At 41.0% G+C, this 25,935-nt stretch overlaps 2 protein-coding genes across 8 annotated transcripts in view; one reads left to right on the forward strand and one right to left on the reverse strand.

Annotated features, from left to right (window-relative positions):
- Window positions 1-9,743, forward strand: part of erbb4b (erb-b2 receptor tyrosine kinase 4b) — a 741,684-nt gene extending 731,941 nt beyond the window's left edge. For all 7 annotated transcript variants that reach the window (XM_078403687.1, XM_078403689.1, XM_078403688.1 and 4 more), the window contains one exon: window positions 718-9,743. In XM_078403687.1, coding sequence (XP_078259813.1) covers window positions 718-1,154 — 437 coding nt within the window. In that variant the 3' untranslated portion in view covers window positions 1,155-9,743. The remainder of the gene's footprint in view (window positions 1-717) is intronic.
- Window positions 9,744-22,853: 13,110 nt separating this feature from the next.
- LOC144596359 (uncharacterized) overlaps window positions 22,854-25,935 on the reverse strand; it is a 185,732-nt gene continuing 182,650 nt past the window's right edge. The window contains exon 12 of the mRNA XM_078404616.1: window positions 22,854-23,262. Coding sequence (XP_078260742.1) covers window positions 23,097-23,262 — 166 coding nt within the window. The 3' untranslated portion in view covers window positions 22,854-23,096. The remainder of the gene's footprint in view (window positions 23,263-25,935) is intronic.

Here is a 25,935-nt window from a genome sequence, read left to right on the forward strand (position 1 = left end):
GACAGCGCTTTCAGGGAACTATGCATCTGTATTCCTAGATCTCTCTGCTCTACAACACCCCCCAGGGCCCCATTATTCACTGTGAAGGTTCTGCACTGGATAACAACACCTCACACTTATCTGCATTAAACCTCATTGCCATTTCTTATCCCACTTGCCTAGCTGATCAAGGCACTGCTGTAATTTTGTTAGCCTTCATTATCTTCGATGCCACCTACTTTAGTATTATCTGCAAAGTTATTAATAATACCTTGATATTCTCATCCAAATTGTCCTCATATTACCAGCATGAAGTGTTGCAGGCTCTTAGCTCAGTGCAATATGGAACGCTGGAGAATTCGGGTTGAGTGGTAAAGCCGGATAGGCAGCTGGGGTAAGGAGCTGTGTGATTTGGAGTGGACCCTGTAGGTGGTGGTTTTCCATGTGCGTGTTGCTCACGTCCTTGGTGGCGGATATCCCAGGTTTGCGAAGTGCTGTCAGAGTAGCCAGTGTTATATCTGCGATGCATTGTGTAGATGGTACCCACTGCCTAGGTGGTGAATGCAGTGTCGCCCAAATGGACTGTCTGGTCCTGGGTGAAGATGAGCCCCGTGGGAGTTGTTTGGATTGCACTCATCCAAATAATGTACTAGTGGTTTGAGATTTGAATGGGGTTGAGGAATTGCAACTCTCTTTTCCTCTGTACCAGATATAATGGTTTCATTGATCCTTTCGCAGAGTTCTTGAACCCCGTGGAGGAGAACCCATTTGTGACTCTTCGGAAAAATGGTGATGTCCATGCTCTGGATAACCCAGAGTACCACAATGTCCCAGAGGGGCCACAGACCACGGAGGACGAGTATGTGAATGAACCCCTCTATCTCAACACGTTTGTCAATGTGGTTGAGAACCCAGAATACCTACAGGACAAGATTGCCATATCAGAAAACGTCGACAAGGCCTTTGATAATCCTGACTACTGGAACCACAGTTACCTTTCCAAAGGTACCATGCACAATCCTGAGTACCTGCATGAGTACGGCACAAAGTTTTTTTACAAGCAGAATGGACGCATCAAACCCATCGTAGCAGAGAACCCTGAGTATCTTTCAGAGTTCTCACTAAAGCCAGGGACTGTACTGCCTTCATATGGACAGCGTAACACGGTGGTGTAACCTCACACCTCCTGGGATTCCAGTTTCACTGGACTTCCTCATCAAACTAGAACTGGTATCCTCAATGATAACTGGAAGGAATATGTCTGAGGTCATAGTACTGGCAAACTTTGTCTGAGCTGAAGGAGAGTTGGATTGCTAGAATTCAGCCCAAGTCCAATTCGAAGCTTCTGAACCGGCACCCGTTACAAAGCAATATGGTTATAAACAGAAATATGAAGGATTGCTGTGGAAGTACCAAAAATGTAGATCTTTGGGATTGAGTTTTCTTATGGACCTTCCGCAAGATGGTGCAGAACGTTATGGTCAAGGAATAGAGTGCAATAGCCTGTTAATGGGGGGATGGGGAGGAGGGTGGGTGTGGAAAGCTCTGAGAGTGTTTAAATTGAGGGTTAATTCTCAAATATTGTTTGTCCAACCAAACATAACCCTCTAATCAGGGTGAAAATCCATAAACTCGGCCAATCAGTGACACTAAGGTATGAATCTTTTTTTGGGGAGGGTCATGCTAACATCTCAATATCTGGTGCAGGTTGAATCCTCTAAACTGGTGTGCTGGCATTGCACCCCATGTAGTGAGGTTTATCACCAATTGACAATGGAACTAACCTGGATGGGGCTGACCTGACTACTGGCCCTGAAGCAAGCACATCTCAATGTTGATTGACCCCTTTCCACCCCTATACCCACTATTTACCTGAACACTATGGCAAGCTTCATTTTGAAGGTGGCTTTATTATGTGGCAGATTTCTCAATTTTTTTTTGTACATAAATATAGTTTAATAATGGATAACTTTTGAAAAAACTGGAAAGTAGTGCCATTCTTAATTCTAAATAATAGATTGAGAGAACAGTTTTGTAATTGAAAAATTAATGGAAAGGGTTTGTTTTGTCTTTGATAAGCACACGTCATCTATGCCAATTGTGTTCATTACTGAGGTTGATATTGTAAATGTCATGATTATGCTGCTTGTATTAGGCCTCATCCAGTGTTGCTCTATCTTGTGGCACGCAAGACATGAACTCATTCGGTCAGCAGTAGGGCCACCAGAACAGCACGTATTAAAAAGATACACTTTTTTTTTAGTCAGTTGGACAGGAGTTCAAGAGGCAGGCTGGATCTTATCAGGGAGGTGAAGCTAGAGATCCTGTACTAACTGAAGCTGGCCAATCAGTCACTGATTGCATTCAGTCAGGAAAGAAAGCAAGTTAATTTTTATTCACAAAATGCTGGAGTAACTCAGCAGGTCAGGCAGCATCTTGGGAGAGAAGGAATGGGTGACGTTTCGGGTCGAGACCCTTCTTCAGACTGAAAGCAAGTTAGCTTGGCGCAGAGTTGACACACACTGGCTGACTCAGGCAATTGCACCTGCAATGTTCCCCAGCATTAACGAAGCTTACATATCTTCACAGAAAGCAGTGAAGGAATGTGAGCAAACTCAGCTAATCAGCCCATTGATATCTTTTTTTCTGGAAATGATAAAGTGCTGGTATCTCAAGGTGTCCTTCCCTGCAGTGTTAGAGTAGTTGCTCGCTCTTTACCAAAGCCACAAGGTTAATCGGAAATTACATGACTGATTACTGCTTGGCTCTATAACATTGCTCTCCGGAAACACCACATTTGCAAGTTTTCCCAAAGGCAGTGCTGCAATAGTGTTGAACACGAAAAAGAACACAACGTCTATTTACAATCTAGGTCAGTTGATTCTGTCAACAATTTATAGTTGTGCTTCAAAGAATTGTCGTTTTTTCCTATTTTGATGCTAACCTTTGCTAAATATTTTTGTTCCAGGGTCTAGACACCATATTTAACCTACATTTAAAATGGGTGCATATCAGTCATTAAAACATATCGTAGTCTCCAATGGGAGATAAGCCGGGGATACTCAGTTGAAAATTCTCTTCTTTGAACTAAAGATGAATGGGGCTGAGGAGATTCAGGTCACTGCATGGGTTTTGTCGAGGGGTGGGGAAGGATAGGGCCAGCTGGCCATATGGTGACTGGTTTGTCCCGTACACCAGTGACTTCATGTGAGATTTAGTAACTCATATAAAGACAGCAAAATGGTGGGATTAGAAACTTAAAAGTGGTCATCTCTGCATTGAATAATCTTGTAAGTGCAGTCAGACAGTGAGAGGCTTTGAAAATCAGGCTGAAATTAGTAGTTTTGCAGCAGTTCACACAGTGATAAAGGGGATTTGTTGGGTTCCCATCGCAAGCCATACACAGAGCTCGTTACTGCCACATTCCTACCATGTTAACTGTTGGGAAGGTGGACAAAGATCTCTCCCAATGGCAGCCACAGAGGTGAGAAAAAATCCCATGGGTAGGCAGATGAACGATCTCCATTTTGTGTTTAATCTTGATTCTATGCCCCAGTCATGCATAATTCTATGAACAGCCCATGCCTCTGTGAGGTATGGATAGAATAATCTAACCGATATGACAGCTTCTTGTACTGAGATGCATAAAATGGAAATGCCGCATAAAATGAAAGCCAAGAGTATTCACAGTAATGAAAAATAAGTCCAGCCGAAACTGTGAGTTAAATATTAATGTCACACTGGAAACCCGTCAACTCAATACTCTTTGTTAATTTGTTATGGGATTGCTTCTTGAGTTTTGAATTTGATAAACAATGTTACACCTTTATGCATGAATTTATTTCAGTAACCGTGACAACAGCCACTGCACGAGCAATGACATCATTGGGTGTGCGGGCTGATGCAAGGAAAATGTCAACTGCGTTGAGGTGAATCACCCGGGATAATTTCCCAATGGGCACAGATTGATCCAGAATTGATTACTAGAGCGATCTAACCTGGGGAACACTGCACATAATGGAAACGCAATCAAACGGATCCAACTCCTTGAGTTCTTATCATACGTTTTAAGTGACATTTCTTGTCACGGTAAAAATCCCGAGCTAAAAAAATTATTGTCACCATTCCGCATAGACAACATGTATATTAGGATGTATTGCATCTTTTTTCTAAGCAACCGTAAGCACAGATACACATGATGGAAATATCATACAGAAACTGACAGCAATAACAAGTTCTAGATGATAGTGCAATTGTAACCTGACTGTTGATACCTGACACTAACCGTGGCTGTCTTTAAGATTTGAAGAACTTTGCAGAGTTATGGGACAGACCTAATTACAGTGAGGTTTGTTGGATAGGACTTTCAGAGAGTCAGTACAAGCATGATGGATTGAATGGCCTTCATGTGGTGTAAAGCAGTAGCTCTTAATAAGTGTGGGGAACTACTGTATCAAGAACCTTTCCTTGTTCTCTATTTACACACAAACATACAAAACATACCAATTCAGAGCAGGGGTAGGTCATGCTGTCCCTTGAGCCTGCTAGCCTATTCGATTAGATCACGGCTGATCTTACTGTAACCTCCTCTCAACATTCCCATCAGCCCCAGTAACCTTTCACCCGTTGATATGTTGGTAGATCATGACATCTCTTATGTCATCTCTCTGTTTCCTCTGAAGTTCTGGTTACTACATGATGTACGGGCACATAGGAGCCAGCAGCAGGAGGAGGCCATCCAGCCCTTCGACACTGCTTTATCAGTCAATATGACCATGGATGGTCCCCTACCCCAATACCATATTGCAATTCTCTCCCCTTTTCCCATTGATGGCATGCCTAGAAATCTATCTGTCTTATATATGTTCTGTGACGGCCACCACGCTTCTGTAGTAGAGACTATCAAAACTTCACCAACCTCTGGGTGAAGAAATACCTCCTCATCCTACCCATAAATGTCACATCCTTTGACTTCTAACTGTGACACTGGTTCTGTATCCTCTTGCTTCTGGATCCCCAAGCCCCAATCTTGAGTAAGGAAAAGATCAAGTCCACAGCCAGAAGCAGAGTCCAGCCAGTGATTTCTGTGTTAGGTATGAGACAAAGAACCTGCTTCCTTTTCCAATCTAGCCTTTCTCTCACAGAACATCACCACAGTAGGTTGTTATAGTGTTATACAGCACAGAATCAGGCCCTTCAGCCCAATACATTCATGCCAGCCTTCAATGCCTTGCCTATTTGTCAGTGTCTCTTTTCCATCCCAGCTGATTGAAAGTTCATCTTCGGGCAATTGTGTCTTCCCTCTTTGTGTCTTACATCTTCTTTTGTTTCAACATTGGGGTGTTCCTCGGGATAGGCCTTTTGTGTCTGAGTATCACAGTAGTGAGGGAAATCTCCATACGGAGATGGTAATGACATTATTGCAAGCTTGCAGGCCTGGTGTAAGAAAGGTGAGTGGGAGGGGTGGTGTGGTGTGTAAGCACAATTGGTGGTACTCCCCAGCAACACCTCCAACCAATCAAAATTCCATCAGCATCCATTCTCTGAAGTGACCTTTCACTTCCCTCTCCTTTGAGCTTCAACCTCAAAGAATTGAATGTTCCCTGGAACTATCAATAATCAATCATCCTCCCTTGAGTTTAGAAATGCTTTGACATCATTAGTTCATGTACCGTTTAGCCTGACTAAAACATGGCTTCTCAGATTCAATTTACAAGAGGCACATTTAATTCCAGAGAGGAATGTTATTGATGTATAGAGAAGAGTTTGTATATACCGTTCCTGTGCACAGCCTGGCCTTTCATATAATCACTGTTTTCAACAATCTGATGTCTGTATGAAGGTCTGGCCTGAAGATCATTTTATCAAGGTCACCTTAACCATATATGATTCATTCCACTGTGAATCACTGTGAGGAACCCTTGGGATGTGATAAGCTGCGGTCGATGTGCTAAATATTAACTGCTTGCAGTTTCAAAGGTAGCATTATTGTGTAGACGTTAATCGCGCTTCGAACTGGGGACGGGACAGATAATTGACTTGTACAACAGATGTGGTGTCCACAACACATTGATCCTGAGCAGACCAGCAGGAGGACCTAGGAAAGCTGCAACACTGAGCTGATCAAGGTCCAACCATATTAGTTGTCTGCATCTGCCTGATTGAGACAACTGGTTAAAAATGTTCTCTTGCGTTTTTGGTCAAATATCTCCCTTACGTTTTTGCTTGAAGTTAATACTTAGATGCACAGGATGAAGGGGTAATGTGAACAAAGACTTGGGTAATATTTTCACAATGAGAGCCAACTGCTGTTCATTCTTATTTGAAGTTCAGTTGGGCCCTAGCTTCCTGTGGATCTGAAACTGATATACATGAAAGATATTGGCTTTAGAATCTTTTTGAGGAAATAGTCAATACTCTGAGAGGCTGTGTGCAGTGATTAGTAGACATAATTTGATATGGACTACTTGACTTTAGGAAGGAACTGCAAGTACATGTTTAAACCAAATCTTCTTCAGACCCAAAATGTCCCCCATTCCTTCTCTCCAGAGATGCTGCCTGTCCCGCTGAGTTACTCCAGCTTTTCGTGTCTATCTTCAACTTGATTTGAGCACAGGGTTTTTCATTGGGGTGGGTTAAAGAATTGGAGGATGGTTCAGAGAGGAACATCCAGACTTTTGGTGTAGCTGCCAATGGAAGGGCCATTGATGGTGGAGATGTGCATGGGCCCACAACTAGACGAATGCAGGAATCTCAGAGCTCGTAAGGCTGTATCAAGTCAGACATGAGGTCTGGAAGGAGCTGAAGTGAACAATGGGACTTTGAAATTTAAAACATTTGATTGTGAATGACTGTATCTCAATGCATGAATGATCAGACAACCCAACATCTAGGAGTGCTCCATGCAGTGAATTTACCTGGGGTGGATTCTCATTAGACGTTGGGACTTTAGATAATGCAACCGTCACTAGCACCAAACATTACACGTAGACAAGTCTACCAGGAAAACATTATACCAAGCTTATCCTGTTGCAGTGATCTGTACAAAGCAAGCTTCATTGCTTTCCATGATTCTATTTTATCCATCTGTCTTTTTCATATTGCTATATGTTTATTTTTAACTGCTGGTAATTGCACATCAACTTCAATAGATTGCATGCGAATACAGAAAATCTTTGCAAGAGTGTATTCCGTGCATTGAAACTGATCAACTGTTTTACTTGGAAGCCTGAGGCAGATTGTGTTGTTGTAGAAAGAATACCAGCAGTCTGATTGTCCACGGACACTATCAGTCCAGTGTCCTGCTGTGGGCAGTTGTTAAACTTGTGAAATGTGAACCTTGATACTTATCTGATTTCTGTCCTTTGTGGAAGGATAAGGTGCCCTCAAATGGTTGCTGTTGGAAACGCTTTTGGTGTGATCATCGCAGGCCTAATGAGCCGCCGGGTATCTATATTTATGTGTTTCTAGGATACAGACATCACAGGCAATATGTAATTTATTGCCCATCCCCGTTGGTCCCTGTACTGAGGGGGCAGGTAAGGTCTAGGTAATGGAGGGTCCAGAGCCTCATCGAGACCAAACCGAGAAGGCACATCTGAGCGGCATTAATGAATTGGTTGGGAGTTTATAACAATTAGTAGTTTTATGACTGCAGATGCTGGAACTGCAGATGCTGGTTTACCAAGGGAAGACACAAAATGCTGGACTGAGTGGGTCAGGCAGCATCCCTGGATAACACGAATAAGTGGCGTTTTGGGTCAGGACCCTTCTTCAGACTGATTGATTAAACTACTGGAATTTAAATTTTACAGCTGCCATGGTGGGATTCAGACCCCAGCCTCTGAATCATTTGTCCAGAACACCAACAAATTGAATTAATTTGTGAATTATTTTATCTTAATAAGAAGATCTCTTTGTTTAAAGAACAGCCAATTGAAACTCATTATCAAGATACCCATCCACATGTTAACACTTTGGATGCTTAAACTCTTCACTACCCCTTGACTGATGGTCAGGCCTATTTCTTCTACCGGAGCAAGGGAAAGGGTGGGAGATCAGGCGTTGGGCTTCCCATTGCCCATTGCCCATTGCCCATTGCCCATTGCCCATTGCCCATTGCCCATTGCCCATTGCCCATTGCCCATTGCCCATTGCCCATTGCCCACTGCCCTTTGCCCTTATTAGCAGTCCCCATGTTGGCCCTGGATAATTCAGTTTCTTCTGCCTCAAGGCTTTTTGGCTTCCTGTTTAAATATTGTCTGTGATAAAGGTTCTGGTGTTGGGGCTGGTCATGAAGTCATGAAGATTGATTGGTTGGTATGGCTTGTAGGTAAAAAATAATTAATACCTTAAAACAATCTCCAAATTAGGTCATGGGGTTATAATAGATACACATTACCAATGAGACTGGCTGTTGGGTGGCAAATCTGCCAAAGGAGCCTTAAAGGCATGCATTTCCATGCAAAATTTCTTTGTCATGTAGCACCCTCACCCCAGCCTTCATGTTCTTCTCAAAGCTCCAAATCCAAATCTTAAAGAAATCCCCACATGGCTCACATCCAGGGATGATGTTACTGTAAGTGACTGGATTGTTTTTATGCTCATATAGCTACTCTATAACTATCCTTCACTCACAAATTGCAGGTGAAATAACCCTGCGGTTATCAAGTGAATTTGCTGTAGTTTGATAACGTGTTCTGTTTGTTGTAATGCATAGAAACTTGGTCTAACTACATTCTGTCTGATGTAAATCCTGCCCTAATTCCTAATCCATTAACTCACAGTTCATTAAATATTTCCAAACTGGAAGTAATGACTAACAATCACTAACATGGTCTGCAATATTTATCCTTTTATTGAAGGGATCACGTTCTGCATTGGAGCTTGGTGTTTACACAAGTACTGTAACTCAGAATGGTTTGAATGGAAAATTCCAAAGACAAAATATATTTTTGGGATGGCCACAGCATTGTAAAAAAGCACTATAGGTACCCTGTGTAAAAAGGTGGTGTTTCCTTTCGATGAAATCACCGTATGTTCCCTCGGCCTTTGCTGTGCTGCAGGATAAAGAGTTGACTAATGAAACTCTGAGCAAATATTGATACTGAATTCACTGCATTACACGGAAAATGTGAATAGTATTTTTTATAGATTGTTAAAGAAATGGCTAGATGCATCTGTAAATAAGGGAGACTGTTGCTTTTAATTTGTGAAATTGTTTTATTTGAGGCATACTTGTTCCTTTAGGGTTGTTTTGTATATATATGTATTTGGACTGTGACTTTTTTTAAATTCACAGCCTTGTAGAACTGCTGATGATTATGTGTTCAGCACTAGTTAACGTGGAGTTTTAACTTTTGCGCTCGGCTGTAGCTATAGGAAGCCTTAGCTGTGTCTGGTGTCTTATTAATTAACTTTTGGAAACTCAGCTTAAAACAAATAACTGTATTCACAATACCAATAACTAATGTTGAAGCTATAATTCTCTTCAGCCTCTAGTTTAGCTTCTTATGCTCTTTTCTTTCAGATGGAAATGTTCATTCCTGGCCTTTGATTTTTCTGTGCTCATTCACAGTGTAAACCTGCCTCCTAACTTTTGTTCGAGTGCTTAAGTAGAATGATGCTTTAAAGCTGGGTTATATTGCAGCAACCTACAGCTTAGCCATCATCTATGCTGTACAATTTGAAAATTTCTTCCTTTTTGTTACATGAATCTGTCAAAAATATATTTTTAATTTAATATAAACAAACTTAAATAAACTGTGAACCATGCTGTCTGTGGCTTTTTTAAAACAATCTGAGATTGTGAAGTACGAAACCATTATAAAAGGTCAAAATCAAAGCTAATGTTGAAATTGCGTGAGCACTAGTATTCTGCTCAATCTCAGTGAAAGGGGAGCAGTTCATCAATTAATTGCAAATGTGAACCTGAAGCAAAAACAAGGACAGAATAATAATTTGTTTGCAAATTCAATCTGTGCTTAAACAACACTCCCTGGACTTTATTATTAAGACCACAACACGAGAAAGGTTTGCTCCCAATTAAAAGATGGATTTAAAAATTCAACAGCTGAGACAGTAATTGTCTACAATGATATCTGGTGTGAATGTGGTTATAGTTGGGGTCAATTTCATCGGTAGAACCAATCCTCAGACCAATGTAAAGCACCATGTTTCACAATAATGGGATTAGAGCCATTCACGTGAGCAGTTGTACATGAGTTTAAATGCTAGCAATGATTTTTTTGGGGGGGTGGGTGGAGGGGATTATAGACATGCAACTCAATTTAGTGGTCTTCTGGGGTCGTAATAGTTCCAGCAATGCCACATCATATGGTCTCCGTATAATCTTCTGAATTAAAACACTTCCTGATCAATTAAATGATGTCTAATGATTAATAGAATTTGATCACCAAAACTATGCACACAATGGCAGTGCGTAGCTTTGAACAACATTAAATCTGATCAGAGTCAATATCCCAGATCCTGAGGTGGAGTCTGCAAGAGGAGCAACTCAAGACATCTCTCTGTCAAGAGCAAATGAAAGTAGCTGGTCTATTTATTTTCTGAATCTATGGTGTAGGACAATTGAAAATGATTTATTACAAGTCTTTTCAGTTGTAACTCTGACATGCATAATCCATGGCATGCATAATCATATTGCCATACATTTTGGAAACAGGCCCTTCAGCCCACCGAGGTCATCTTGACCATCGAGCACCCAGTTGAACTAACCCTACACAAATCTAATTTTAATCTCCTCAAATTCCTCGACACACCTACATACTATGGGCAATTAACACACCAACATAGATCAATTAAACAACCAGCATGTCTCGGACGTGGAAGGAAACCAGAGCACTGAGGGCAAATCCACAGGGAGAATAAGCAAACATAACACAAAGAGCATCCGAGGGCAGGATTGAACCTGAGACATTGGAGTTGTGAGACAACAGTTCAACCAGCTGTGTTGCTAATATTGTGTTTCCACCTACACCGCTATGTTACAGATTCTACTGAATTCAATGGTAGAGCCATTCAATTCATTATCTCATGCAGAAAACTTTGAAACCACCGGTGAACTAAATGGGGTACATCTTTCCCAGACACTAATGCTTGAGTGATAGTGGAGTGCAGTACAATATACACTAATTATTAATTCTGGACTTCCATTTTCCAAATTGGCTGATGTCCATGGATAACTGACAGTTGGAGCACTGTGTTACCTCACTTAAGAGACATGTTAAGAGGAGTTTAGATGAAAATCTCTCTTCATGAAATCACTGGCTAGATTGATTTTAAGATCACCTAAGTGCACCCTTACAAAGCTCACAGTTACTAACCTGAAACAAGGTTGATTTATCATCACTCCCAACAACCAGACCAGCTGTTTGGTAATTAAGTAAGACAAGGCCTTGATAATAAATTAGAAAAACAACTAATTTCTGATAATGAGAAACTGGGGAAAAATAACAGAACAAAATATTGATGGACAACAAAATAAAGAGGTTGGAGAAAAGTAGTAGAAAGCTGGTCAATAAATATCTGAGGCAATACATATCTCTGAAAAACAAGAATAAATGACAATAATGATAAACATTGCACGGATAAGGGCATGTGGAAAATTTAATTTAACAGAAAACAAATACACATAATATACAGAAAATAAAGGATGACAAAGGATATAAAGAGTACAGGAAGGAATACAAAAATTGCAATCAGGAAAATAAAATGACATTTAGAAAAGAAGTTCTCATGAATCTTAAAAAAGGTAATATCTTCCTGAAAGCTATTAAAAGGAAAAATGATGGCCCACCAACATGTACACAAGATAAACTTGCAACTAATGGTACTGAAATGATAGAAATATTAAATAGATACTTTTCCAATGGGATTAATTATTTGGACATGATATAAAAGAAATATAAACATGATATGGATAGATTAAAAACAAAAATGGTGATGTAATTTTTAAATTAGAAATGATGAACTCTGTGCTCTTATGAAATTGTGTTGGATGTTTAAACAAGTTAGTGAAGTGGCCATAGAGTCATAGTGACACAGTGTGGAACAGGCCCTTCAGCCCAACTTGCCCACACCAGCCAACATGTCCCAGCTACACAAGTCCCACCTGCTGGCATTTGGTCCATATCCTTCCAAACCGGTCCTATCCATGTACCGGTCTAACTGTTTCTTAAACGTTGGGATAGTCCCTGCCTCAACTACCTCCTCTGGCAGCTTGTTCCATACACCAACAGCCCTTTGTGTGAAAAGGTTATTCCTCAGATTCCTATTGAAACTTTTCCCCTTCACCTTAAACCTATGTCCTCTGATCCTTGATTCACCTACTCTGGGCAAGCGACTCTGTGCATCAACCCGATCTATTCCTCTCATGATTTTATAAACCTCAATAAGATCACCCCTCATCCTTCTGTGCTCCAAGGAATAGAGTCCCAGCCTACTCAACTTCTTCCTATAGCCAGACCCTCGAGTCTTAGCAACAACCTTATAAATCTTCTTTGCACCCTTTCCAGCTTGACAACATCTTTCCTATTATTCACAAAATGCTGGAGTAACTCAGCAGGTCAGGCAGCATCTCGGGAGAGAAGGAATGGGTGACGTTTCGGGTCGAGACCCTTCTTCGGACTGATGTGACAGAACATCTTTCCTATAACATGGTGCCCAGAACTGAACACAATACTCTAAATGCAGCCTCACCAACGTCTTATACAACTGCAACATGACCTCCCAACTTCTATACTCAATATGTGTAGGAAAAAAACCTGCAGATGCTGGTTTAAATGGAAGGTTGACACAAAATGCTGGAGTAACTCAGCGGGTCAGGCAGCATCTCAGGAGAGAAGGAATGGGTGACGTTTCGGGTCGAGGCCCTTCTTCAGACTTCTATACTCAATACTCTGCCTGATGAAGACCAATGTGCCAAAAGTCTTTTTGATCACTCTATTTATCTGTGGCTCCACGATAATGGAGGTAATTCCATACAAATGGAGCAATTCATCAGAGAAAAGAAAATAATGGCAAGGGTCTAGTGTATTGCAAAATAAATACTTCCATGTATAAGCTTAAATAATCCAGGGTAATAGCAATTTGTTTAGCTCTAGTATTAGGGAAGATAATAGAATGTTTATTCAAATATGTAATGGGAAACCATCTAGACACTGAGAATATAACAAGTGTCGTAAGTTTGCAGATGATACTTAAGTTTACGGATGACACTAAAGTAGGTGATATCGTAGATAGCGAAGATGGTTATCAAAAATTATCTCAGGATCTTGAGTTGGGATGTTATGGTACAGTTGTTCAAGAAGTTGGTGAGGTCACATTTAGTATTGTGTTGAGTTTTGGTCACCCCGCTATATGAAGGACATTGTTAAGTGGGCTGAGAAATGTTTAATAGAGTTTAATGCAGATAAATACGTGGTGTTGCATTTTCAGAATTCAAACCAGGGCAGGACCTTCACAGCAAATGCCAAGGGCCTGGGGAGTGTTATAGAGGAGAGAGATCTAGGAGTACAGATACATAGTTCCTTGAAAGTGACGTCTTAGGTAGATAGGGTAGTCAAGATGCCTCTTGGTACATGCGCCTTCAACAGTCAGGGTATTGAGTATAGAAGTTGGGATGTTATGGTACAGTTGTTCAAGAAGTTGGTGAGGTTGCATTTAGTATTGTGTTGAGTTTTGGTCACCCCGCTATATGAAGGACATTGTTAAGTTGGAAAGAGTGCAGTGGAGATTTACAAGATGTTGCAAGATAGGAAAACGTTAGGCAGGCTAAAATGTATTCCTTGGAGCACAGAAGGATGAGGAGTGATCTTATAGAGGTGTATCAGACATAGCCATCAGTGAAGAAGTCACCCATTCCTTCTATCCAGAGATGCTGCCTGTACTGAGTTACTCCAGCATTTTGTGTCTATCTTCAGTATAAACCAGCATCTGCAGTTCCTTCCTACACAATACCCTATGTTGTGCTGACCCCACCCCCTCCCACCTGTTAAACCACATAGGTCTTGGTTATATAATACAATGTCCTGCGTTACACTGCAGAACCCCATGTTACACTGGCCCATGTTATACAGCACAGCCCTTCATTACATTACCATGCCTTGTGTAACTCAATAATGCCCTGCATTACACAAAGTGAAGATCTATGAGGTTATGTAAGTTTTGCAAAAAACCCAGACATTTAAAAACCATTCAAATGTCTTTAAGTAATAGTTCTTTAAAAAGTAAAAACCATAACATTTATTAACACATTACAATGCTTAGTTAAAACATGAGCAAAATGAAATAAGTAAAAAATAAATGACTGAACTAACGTTGATTTAATAATCTTCAGGTCAATAGGTTGTGACTTTGACTAGGTCTGGCTGTGATGGAGATCATGGAGACAGACTGAGTACCTATCAGCAGCTAAAGCCCAGATAACTGTTGGGCCCAGCAAGTCAACTTGTCCATTAAACTTATTTTCAGGCTTTCACATTGATGCATTCTATGTATATAATTAGCACAATTAATTCTCATTTAACTAAGTAACCAGGTAACTTGCAACTCAAAACTATAGGGGACCTACAGAATACAGCATTAAGCTCCAGTGTGAATACACCAGGAAAATGACAGAGAGAATTACTGGAAGGACAATAATCCATGATTTGCAGTTTACATAAAATTGAAATATTATGAAGTTTCAATAAGAATATGATTTATATCTAATTGCAGACACATAATTTAACAAATCAGTTTTGACTGTGCAGAGCTTTCAGAACTGACACAAAATATGTCATAATTATTAGGCAGAATATCTGGAACATTGTCTGCCAGAAAGCAGGTGCTAATACCTCAATTAAGATGTTTACTGATTTTTTCAGGGGGTAAGGGCAACATTTATAGCCCATCCCTAATAGGTCTTGAGAACGTGGAGGTGAGACTCCTTCTTAAACACTGCAGTCCTTCTGGTGAAAGTGCTCCTGCGTTGCTATTGGGGAGAAGCGTTCAGGATTTAAATTGAGTATCAATGGAAGATCAATTATATATTTCTAAGTAAGAAAGGTGTGAAACTTGGAAGGCAACCTGCAGATGGTGTTGATCCCATGCATCTCCTGCCTTGTCTTTCTTGCTGGCAGATAAAATAGGATTGGGAGATGCTGTCAGAATGATGCTTCTAACTTGTCTTGTAGTCGATGGACTGGTCTTGGAGTGTCAGAAGGTAAGTCATCCCAGGAATGATTGGGTTAATATATGATGAGCTTTTGACGGCACTGAGCCTATACTCGCTGAAATTTAGAAGGATGAGGGGGGACCTAATTGAAACTTACCGAAAACCGAATAGTGAAATGCCTGGATAGATTGGATGTGGAGAGGATGTTTCCACTCATGGGAGAGTCTCGGACCAAAGGCCATAGCCTCAGAATAAAAGGGCGTACCTTTAGAAAGGAGATGTTGAGGAATTTCTTTACTAAGAGGGTGGTGAATCTGTGGAATTATTTGCCACAGAAGGCTGTGAAGCCCAAGTCAATGGATATTTTTAAGGTGGAGATTGATAGATTCTTGATTAATACGGGTGTCTGGGGTTATGAGGAGAAGGCAGGAGAATGAGGTTGAAAGGGAAAGATAGATCAGCCATGATTGAATGGCAGAGTAGACTTGATGGGCTGACTGGCCTAATTCTGCTCCTATAACCTATGAACTTATGAAATCTGACCTGACCTTGTGGCCAGTTTTTGTGTGGATGGTCCAGTTGAGTTTCTGGTCAACCATGACCACCAGGATATTAATGGTGGGGTGGGTTGTATTGTAGGTGGCAGGTGGTAAGATTCTCTCTTGTTGGAACTGATCATTGTTAGGAAGGCTTGTAATAGGGGCCTTCCATGTCTGGTGAAAAAATAAAACGGAAGGCGGCACAACTGTGGCTGATGAGGGAAGTCAAGGATTGTGTTAAAACCAAGGAGGAGGCATATAAATTGGCCAGAAGAAGCGGCAAACCAGAGGACTGGGAGAAATTTAGAACTCAACAGAGGAGGACAAAGGGGTTAATTAAGAAGGGGAAAAAGAGCATGAAAGAAAGCTTGTGGGAAATATAAAAACTGACTGTATAAGTTTCTACAGGTATGCAAAAAGGAAGAGATTAGTGATGACGATTGGAGGTCCCTTACAGTCAATGACAGGTGAATTTATAATGGGAAACAAGGAAATGGCAGAACAGTTAAACGAGTACTTTGGTTCTGTCTTCACTAAGGAAGACACAAACAATCTCTCGGAAATACGAGGGGACTGAGGATCTCGTGGGAGGGAGGAACTGAAGGGAATCCACGTTATTCAGAAAATGGTGTTAGGTAAACTGTTGGGACTGAAGGCAGCTAAATCCCCAGGACTAGATGGTCTGCATCCCAGAGTACTTAAGGAGGTGGCCCTAGAAATCGTGAATGATTATTTTCCAATGTTCTCTCGACTCTGGATCAGTTCCTGTGGACTGGACGGTAGCCAATGTAACTCCACTTTTTAATAAAGGAGGGAGAGGGAAAACGGGGAATTATCGACCAGTTAGCCTTACATCGGTAGTGGGGAAGATCCTGGAGTCGATTATTAAAGATGTTATAGCAGCGCATTTGGAAAGCAGTGATGGGATTGGTCAAATCAGCATGGATTTATGAAGGGGAAATCATGCTTGACTAATCTTTTGGAATTTTTTGAGGATGTAACAAGTAGAATGGATAAGGGAGAGCCAGTGGATGTGGTGTATCTGGACTTTCAAAAAGCCTTTGACAAAGTCCCACACAAGAGATTAGTGTGCAAAATTAGAGCACATGGTATTGAGGGTAGGGTATTGATGGATAGAGAACTGGTTGGCAGACAGGAAGCAAATAGTAGGAATTAACAGGTCCTTTTCAGAATGGCCGGCTAGTGGGGTGCAGCAAGGCTCGGTGCTGGAACCCCAGTTGTTTACAATATATATTAACGATTTAGACGAGGGAATTAAATGTAACATCTCTAAGTTTGCAGATGACACAAAGCTGGGTGGCAGTGTGAGCTGCGAGGAGGATGCTATGAGGCTGCAGGGTGACTTGGATAGGTTTGGTGAGTGGGAGAAGCATGGCAGATGCAGTATAATGTGGAAAAGTGAGGTTATCCACTGGTGGCAAGAACAGGAAGGCAGATTATTATCTGAATGGTGTCAGATTAGGAGAAGGGGAGGTGCAACGAGACCTGGGTGTGCTTGTACATTGGGCACTAAAAGTAAGCATGCAGGTAGAGCAGGCAGTGAAGAAAGTCAATGGCATGTTGGCCTTCATTGCAAGAGGATTTGAGTTTAGGAGGAAGGAGGTCCTACTGCAGTTGTACAGGGCCCTGGTAAAACCGCACTTGGAGTATTGTGTGCAATTTTAGTTTCCTAATTTGAGGAAGGACATTATTGCTGTTTAGGGAGTACAGCGTAGGTTCACCAGGTTAATTCCCGGGAGGGCGGGACTGACGTATGATGAAAGAATGGGTCGACTGGGCTTGCATTCGCTGGAATTTGGGAGGATGAAAGGGGATCTTATGGAAACATAATTCTTTGAGGATTGGACAGGGTAGATGCAGGAAAAATGTTCCCGATGTTGGGGGAGTCCAGAACCAAGGGTCACAGTTTAAGAATAAGGGGTAGGCCATTAAGGACTGAGATGAGGAAAATCTTTTTCACGCAGAGAATTATGAATCTGTGGAATTCTCTGCCACAGAAGGCAGTGGAGGCCGATTCATTGGATGTTTTCAAGAGAGAGTTAGATTTAGCTATTAGGGCTAAGGGAATCAAGGAACACGGGGAAAAAGCCGGAATGGGGTATTAATTTTAGATGATCAGCCATGATCATATTGAATGGCGGTGCTGGCTCGATGGACCGAATGACCTACACCTGCATCTATTTTCTATGTCTATGTTTCTATATTTCTAATATGAATGTTACGTCAAACCATACCTCAAGGTTTGCTAGGTCAGGCCACAGCAGCCATGGGCTATTTTTGACTGAAGTTAAACTCTTCTGAAGGTGCTAGAATACAGGTCTTGTACAAAGCCTCATCAAAGCACAATTAAATCCTCCCACTAACCATTTTTCAACATAAATCAATAAAGAAAAATGAATTTGGTGCAATGACTGTCTTCTTAAAAATTAGTTATGTTGGTGATTGAAATCTGCCAACAGTTCTTGAAATTAGCATGCTCAAAGCATTCTTAAAGAGGGCTCTGAATCTGACAACACGTCTTAAAAATACTGAAAGCCATGGAGGGTGCAGTAACAACCTGAATTTATATACCATGTTAACAGTATAACATCCAAAAGTGCTTTAAGTGAGAGCTACCTAACAAAATTTGCTTGGCACACTAGGAACTGTTTGCGCAAAATGATCAGAAATGTGCTAAAGGACCAAATTTTTAGAAGGATTTTAAAGAGGTAGGGAAGGGTAAATGGGTTAGGAAAGAAAATCCCAGAACTTGGGCCTTGGTAGCTGAATGTGCACCTGACAATAAAAAAGCACACAGAAATTTTCCAGGGTCCTAAAAAGAAGCCATAAGGGAGTTTCTGATAGAGCTGCTGCCTAATTGTCCCAGATACCCAGGTCCTTCCACATACAAACGACATGAGGGTTGGTGGGTTAATTGGTCATGGTAAATTGCCCCACACGTGTAGGTGATTGGTGGAATCTGAGGAGATGAGAAAGTGGGGAGAATAATATGTAGGATTAATGTAAAAGGATGCTCGATGGTTGGTTGGAGGATGGAAACCAATGAAGAATGATACATGAGCTAAAAAGATTAAATAAGAGTAACTGTTGCGGAGGTAAGACATGAATGAAAAAGCTTAAAGTGTCTAAAGAAGTCATGTAAGATGATAAGGGATGTGATGTGAAGGTAGATTTTCCAGAATGAAAGTATATCATTCAAATTAAATTAGGCTGTTTACAGATAATGTCATGACACTTCAATTAAAACAAAGGGCAATGGGATTCCAGTGGCCAAAGGTGGCAACACAAGTAGATACAAAGACCTAAAGGTGGCAACACAAGCAGATAAGGTGGTAAAGAAGGAGTATGGTATGCTTGCCTTCATTACTAAGGGCATTGTATTTAAGAGTCAGGAAGTCATGATGGAGCTCCATAGGACTTTGGTTTGGCCACATTTCGAGTATTGCATGCTGTTCTGGTCGCACCATTACAGAAAAGATGTGGAAGCGTTGGAGAGAGTGCAGAGGAGGTATACCAAAATACTGCCTGCATTAGAGGGTTTCAGCTACAGGGAGAGTTTGGATAGACATGGGATTGTTTTCTCTGGAACGTCGTAAGTTGAGGGGACACTTGATAGAAGTATGCGAGGCATAGATATGGTAGACAGAATCTTTTTTCCAGCGTGGAAATGTCCAGTACTAGAGGGCATAGCTATAAGGTGAGAGAGGGAAGTTTAATGGTGATATACAGGACAAGATTTTTACAGAGGATGATGGTGTCCTGGAATGCATTGCCAGGGGTGGTAGTGGAGGCTTTTTCAATGGTGGCATTTGAGAGGCTTTTGGGTAGGCACATGGAAATGCAAGGAATAAAGGGATATGGATCATGTGCAGGCAGATGAGATCAGGTCAGCTTGGCATCATGGTCCGCACAAACATCGTGGGCCAAAGGCCCCGTCACTATGCTGTACTGTTCAATGTTTTATGTACCTGTTGTGTACGAATTAGATGCATGCCCATTGAAAATTGCCTAACCTGCAGCTTGAGAATCAAACCTGAGTGTTTCTGACTTCACACCGAATCAATGGGAGGCCCAACTTTCCCACATGAATCTCCTACATACTTTCATCCAAACATATTAATACGTCTTTCTGAGAATTTATCACTCAAGAATTTATATTGATTTCACCAATGTTATTTTCCTCTATTAGTTCATGAGCTTGCAACTTCCAATTCTAACAATTCTAAATAAATTTTCTCTTATTCCTGATTGGATTTATTGTTGACTATTTATGTTTAATTGTTTAGTTTAGAGATATAGCACGGAAACAGGTTCTTCGGCCCACCGAGTCCGCACCGACCAGCGATCTCCGCATATTAACACCACCCTACACACACAAGGGACAAATTACACTTATACCAAGCCAATTAACCTACAAACCTGTACGTCATTGGAGTGTGGGAGGAAATCGAAGATCTCAGAGAAAACCCACGCAGGTCACGGGGAAAATGTACAAACTCCGTACAGACAGCATCCGTAGTCGGGATCGAACCTGGGTCTCTGGCGCTGTAAGGCAGCAACTCTACTGCTGTGCCACCGTGCCGCCCCGATGAAAATGTGAAATTGATGACCTCTCTTTTCGGTTTGGCCAGAAGTGGGATCATTTTATAGCCATCTCCCTCACAATCAATTCACCCTCATTCACTACTTTCTGGAGGTATGAGCCCAACTTTTACAGTGCCTTCCTGATAAATATATCTTCCTAATTCTAAAGCTGTATCCTATGTTCACAATACAAATGTACATATACATTTAGTGAAACACTAAATGATGCCATTACCTTTAATACATAAGAGAAATCTCAGGCAAGCACTTTCGTTATTCTGTTGCTTTAAATTCCTTACCAGAAATAATATGCAGTGTGTGCCTATCACCAATTTTCTTTGTGAAATCTGAATCTAATGTGCGTGGGTGTACAAATGAGCCTTTTCTTATAGGTAATAACACTTCATTAAAGAATACTGTAATAAGGCTAGCTTTGTCCTTAACAAAAAGGCTTTTAATTGCAGAACACCTGCTAACTAACATCGTTACCTCCTTCCACTCTCCTTTCAGTAATACCATTCAGTTGTCAGCTCTGTCCACCTGCACAGCCTCACTTCTAAATAAATGAAAATCAAAGTAGGGTATTGTGCTGTTCTCTTACATCACCATGTCATCTCAGACAGATTGGAGAGGCTACATAAAACTTCACAAACTTTATCTACATCCCTTTATGCAATTGAAAAAGCATTTTGTTTCTGGTTTGGCATTGTGAAATCATTGGCAGTTAGATTCCACATCCCTCAAAAGTGACTGAGGGAATCACAATAAGAAATAAACTCTTACCCTGGAAATAGAATGGGACTTCATGGGGTCTGCTCATTTCCACAAACACAGATATCCATCCGAACCATTGACTGGGTGCATACTTAAATAGTAAATGAGTGCAGTGCAGAAGTACTTTGTTGGGATTATGAAAGATAGTTCAGAAATTCCATCTTTCTTTACTTTAAGAACCCAATATCCTGAGTGGCATCAACACACGTTGATTAAAGCTTGCTCGCCTTTCTCCAAAAATGCAAGTGTATTGTAGCCATGACAGGCTCTTGGTGCCTACCATGTGAAGGAGAGCTGGAAAACATCAAAGAGTGGTACAGCGCTAGTTTTGTGGGCTGTACTGAAGATCTTGCAAAAGCTGTAAATTAACAAGTTCTTGAGAATCTGATTTTCCTCTCCACCCCATTCCCAGTTATCATCCTAAGCCACTGGACACTTCTCTTCTGTGATTCCCTCAACCTTCCTCAAATTGCATCTGGGACCTTGGGCAGGTCTGTTATCCTTTATGCTCTCCACATGCCAAAGGAAAGGCCTTTCTATGTAAGATGCAATTGATAATGCACTTGGGCTTCATGTGCAATAGGAATTTGCAGCACTGTCCCTCAGAAAGCATTTACTGATTTACGGACCACCGCTCTCCACCCACCAACCTTAGAGAGTTAAAAGGAGAAAAAGAGGGTGAGGTCAATTTTAAAATTGGGACACTGTTGACAGAAAAACACATTAAACAGGGAGTAGTTTGGAAAGAATCATCAATGAATGCTTAAGGCTTCTGTATGATTACAAACAGTACTGAATGCATACATTCACTGATCGGGAAGGAAAGCTGGAAGCTTTTTCAATCTAAACCCGAAGTCTCATAATGCTGAGGTTGCAGGTTTGATTGATGGGCCAATTATGAACATGGAAATAATTTTAGTGGAAATTCCCATGGAGAGAGCACAGGGCTGCCAACTTTAACAGGATGTGTCCATCATATGACCTTTCATTTCTGATTATCCCATTCACTCAAATGGTCTGCCCCTTCTCCAACATTTTATAACTGCAAGTTAAAGCCTTCAAATAAAAAGAAACAGACTATTTGTTCATTGGTTTATGATTTTCTGCTCATTGCCGTGCCCTGTAGAATAAGTTTTAGTTTTGTCATAATTTCAGACTATTCTGGAACACAGACAACCCTCAATCTGTAGCATTTGACATTGCCTGTACGAAAGAAGAGTATGGGAAATAGAAAATGTCAAAGATTCTAATTGTAGGAAATGTCCCATATGTTGAAACTGTCCTAAATTTACATTTGCTTTGTAGCCTGATTTTGTTTTAAAAACATTTATATATAATCCACAGTGGCAATTCAGAAGTGGCAGTCTATTAGATTTAAGGGTCAAATAAATTAATTTTGCCTAGAAAATAGATCCAAAGAAGTACTAAAGAAGTGCTGGGTGGCTTAGTGAGACAACATCCTGCCCTTAAATTGCAACATTTGCAACATTTCTGATGCTTCTCTCCCTTTTCCTGATCTTTTTATCTCCATCTCCAGAGACAAGCTATCCAGCGATATCTACGATAAAACCACAGACTCCTATAGCTTCCTTGACTACACATCTCCCATTTTATTTACCTTTCTCAATATAGTCGTCAGCAAATCAGGAATGGCTTGCCTCTTATGTTGTGCTCCTAGCTCCATTGGGTTGTGTAAAGGAATGGGTCACACTGACACAATAAAGGACACCATAAGAAAGACATTGCTTATTCTTTTAATGCATCAAATTTGAAATGCAACTATCACTGTTTACAGATGATCATGTTTGTGACAATTATATTAGTTATAATTCAGTGTTGTAGGATCTATTTCTCAGGCGAGGTCAGAAGAATTCAAACTGAATGTTAATTTAACAATGAGCTCAGCCATTTCTGACACAAGTGTTACTTCTGGTGGCTGCATCACATTGATATGGTTTCAATTCATTGGAGGACAGGAAACAGTTTCTGGTTTACGGTTGTACACTGGTGTTCTCTGACGATCAGCAGTCTTTTCTTCGCCTTTGGCATTCAGTGCGCGAAGTATTGGGCGTTTTTCTGTTGCTTGTGTTTTCAATGAAGGACATTTGGCGTCCTTGAATCGATGCATGTGGCAGTTTCTCTGAATTTCCAGGTTGACGCTTTGAAGCTTGGGGAACAAAGTCATTTCTGCAAGTAAGTAAGATGTTAAACAATTGGTTATTTTCTATCAGCAAAATTACCCATTTGAATTTTCATACGCGATCAGAAACCAGACACGTAAAAAAAAAATCAAATGTTGGTATTGTGAAACTGGGGAATTGCTACAACATCCCCAGAAGAATCATCAGTATTCGAGAAAGGGTTAGTTACAAGTAAATCAATTTCTCCCAGCAATTTATAATTTCCCATTTAACCAAAGGGAAGAATGGTTTGACATTGCATTCAAAGGAGTACACTTGTTTTTTAAAACATACTTTTGGTGATGAAGCTTCCTAAAGGAGAATTTTAACTTTCAATTACAGTATACTACTGTATATCTTCAGTCATCCAATATATTGTATAGCAACATCATCCTGTCACACATGGTGAAGTAAAATAGATTTGGCAGCTCAAAACTGGGCTTCCTTGAGGCACTGGACTATCATCAGCAGCAGAACTATTCAGTACCACAACTTGCCAAATTGTATCCCTAAATACCATTCATTCAACCATTATTACTAAAACAGGAGACTAGTCTGGTTCAATAAAGAGTGCAGAGGACAATCCACGAGCACCATCTGCCACACCAAGAAATTAGATGCAACATACAATGATAAGCAGGTGCCAATTACTGAACGTAGCACACAGTAATTTGATCAGATCTAAGCAACCCCACAACCAACAAATTTAATCACATCACATCAGTCATATCATATCTGGTGTTATACACCTGAACAGCCACCAAGAGAAGAGGGTTCCAGGAACACATCCAATGTCAATGATGGAGAGGCCTAACAAGAGGACAACACTCAAGGCTGGAGTGTTTGAAGCTTTCTACAGCCAGAAATGCCAAGTAGGTGATCCATCTGGGCCTCTTCCTGTGTTCCACCATTATAGAATACAGTCTTGAACAAATTTGACGTGTGATCAAGAAACAGGTGAGAACTCTGGATACAGTAAAGACTATGGAACCAGACAACAACCCAGCTGTGTGCTGAACATTTGCACTCCAGAACCAACTGTGCCTCCTACCTAGTTGTTTCAGTCTAGTTACAATACTGGCATCTTTATGAAAGATGACAAAAGTAGAGCATGTATATATAAAACAGGATAAAATCAATCCAGGTCATTACTGCCCCATCAGACACTCTCAGTCATCAGCAAACTGATTGAAGATGCCATGAATCATGCGATCGTGGTGGTCACTCACCCATAAGCTAGTCACCGATGCCCAGTTTTGGGTCACTCTGACCACTTGGTCATAGATATCCTCACAATGTTAGTCCAAACATGGACAAAGAGTGAACTCCAGAGGTGAAGAGAGTAACCTCCTTGTCAAAAACACAGCATGTAAGTATGTGAGGCTTGAAGGAGCTCTGGTGAGGCTTCACCTGCATAACTCAAGAAATATCACATAAAACATTGTTTGTGGTGAGGGAGAATCAAGGCCCATGTTTCAAGTCAATGCCCAATAAAATTAAGGTTGATGGGAATTGAGAAGAAAAGTCTCCTCAGGGCAGAGATGAGGTTTCCAGGAACACATCCAATGTCAATGATGGAGAGGCCTAACAAGAGGACTGCACTCAAGGCTGGATACTTCCTTCCATCAAAAGCTCATAAGTGAGGATGTTTGCTAAAAAAAAATTCAATTCCATACAGTGAGGTCTAGACTTACACTCAGGGATAGGGTGGTAAGTGGCAAGTAACATCTGTGCCACAAAGTGCAAGGCAATGACAATCTTGAACAGGAGAGAGTCTAACCAGCTAGGTGTTCAACAGCAATATCGACATCAAGTCCCCTACCATCAATATCTTGGGGAGTTGGGGGAGGGTAGGGGAACAGTAATGTAAATGAAATCATCACTGACCATAAGTTTAATTGGATCAGCAACACAAATTTCTCTGAGAATAGGTCAGGTGCTGGGTACCCTGTGGTGAGGAAATCAACTCCTGGCAAAGTTTTTCCTGCAAATACAATGGAACACTTTCCACTTGCCTGAGCATGTCCAGCTCCAACTGCTCTCAGAAACCTTCAACACAATCCAGGAAGATAAACTGTTCATTTGATTGACGCCCTATCCATCATTCTAACCATTCTCTCTCCCCCCACCCCCCACCCCCCACCATCTGTTCCAGCTGATAGCAGCGTTCACCATCCACAAAATGCCCTGAAGCAACTCACGATTCCCACAAACTGCTCCCAAAGCTAAAGCTACTCCCACTTAAAGCAGGGCAATGGAACCATGTGGCGTTCCTGACAAGCCACGTACCGTTTCTTCGTTGATGTTTACATCATATCATTCTCAGTGAAGTTAAGAGTCAAGAATCAAGAGTGTTTTATAGTCATATGTCCCAAAACGGACCAGTGAAATTTTTTACTTGCAACAGCAGCACAACAAACACAAAAAAGGTCAGTAAATTAAAAAAACAACACAATGGAAAAATAAAACAAAGTCCAAAGTCCCTAGTACAACCCAGGCAGTTCGACTGGCCTTAGACAAGGTTATGTCATTGTCCCAATACTTTCTTGAACTTTCTTAGCTCAAGCAAACTTTCTACAGAAGTCGAACTAATTTTCAGAATGCATGAAAAGTTGATCAACAATGATGACTTTAGTGCAGAGCCCAGGTTACCTAAAGCTCAGTAGTTGAGCTGCAATAT

This window comes from Rhinoraja longicauda, chromosome 8, assembly GCF_053455715.1.
Source record: "Rhinoraja longicauda isolate Sanriku21f chromosome 8, sRhiLon1.1, whole genome shotgun sequence".
Taxonomy (NCBI): Eukaryota; Metazoa; Chordata; class Chondrichthyes; order Rajiformes; family Arhynchobatidae; genus Rhinoraja; species Rhinoraja longicauda.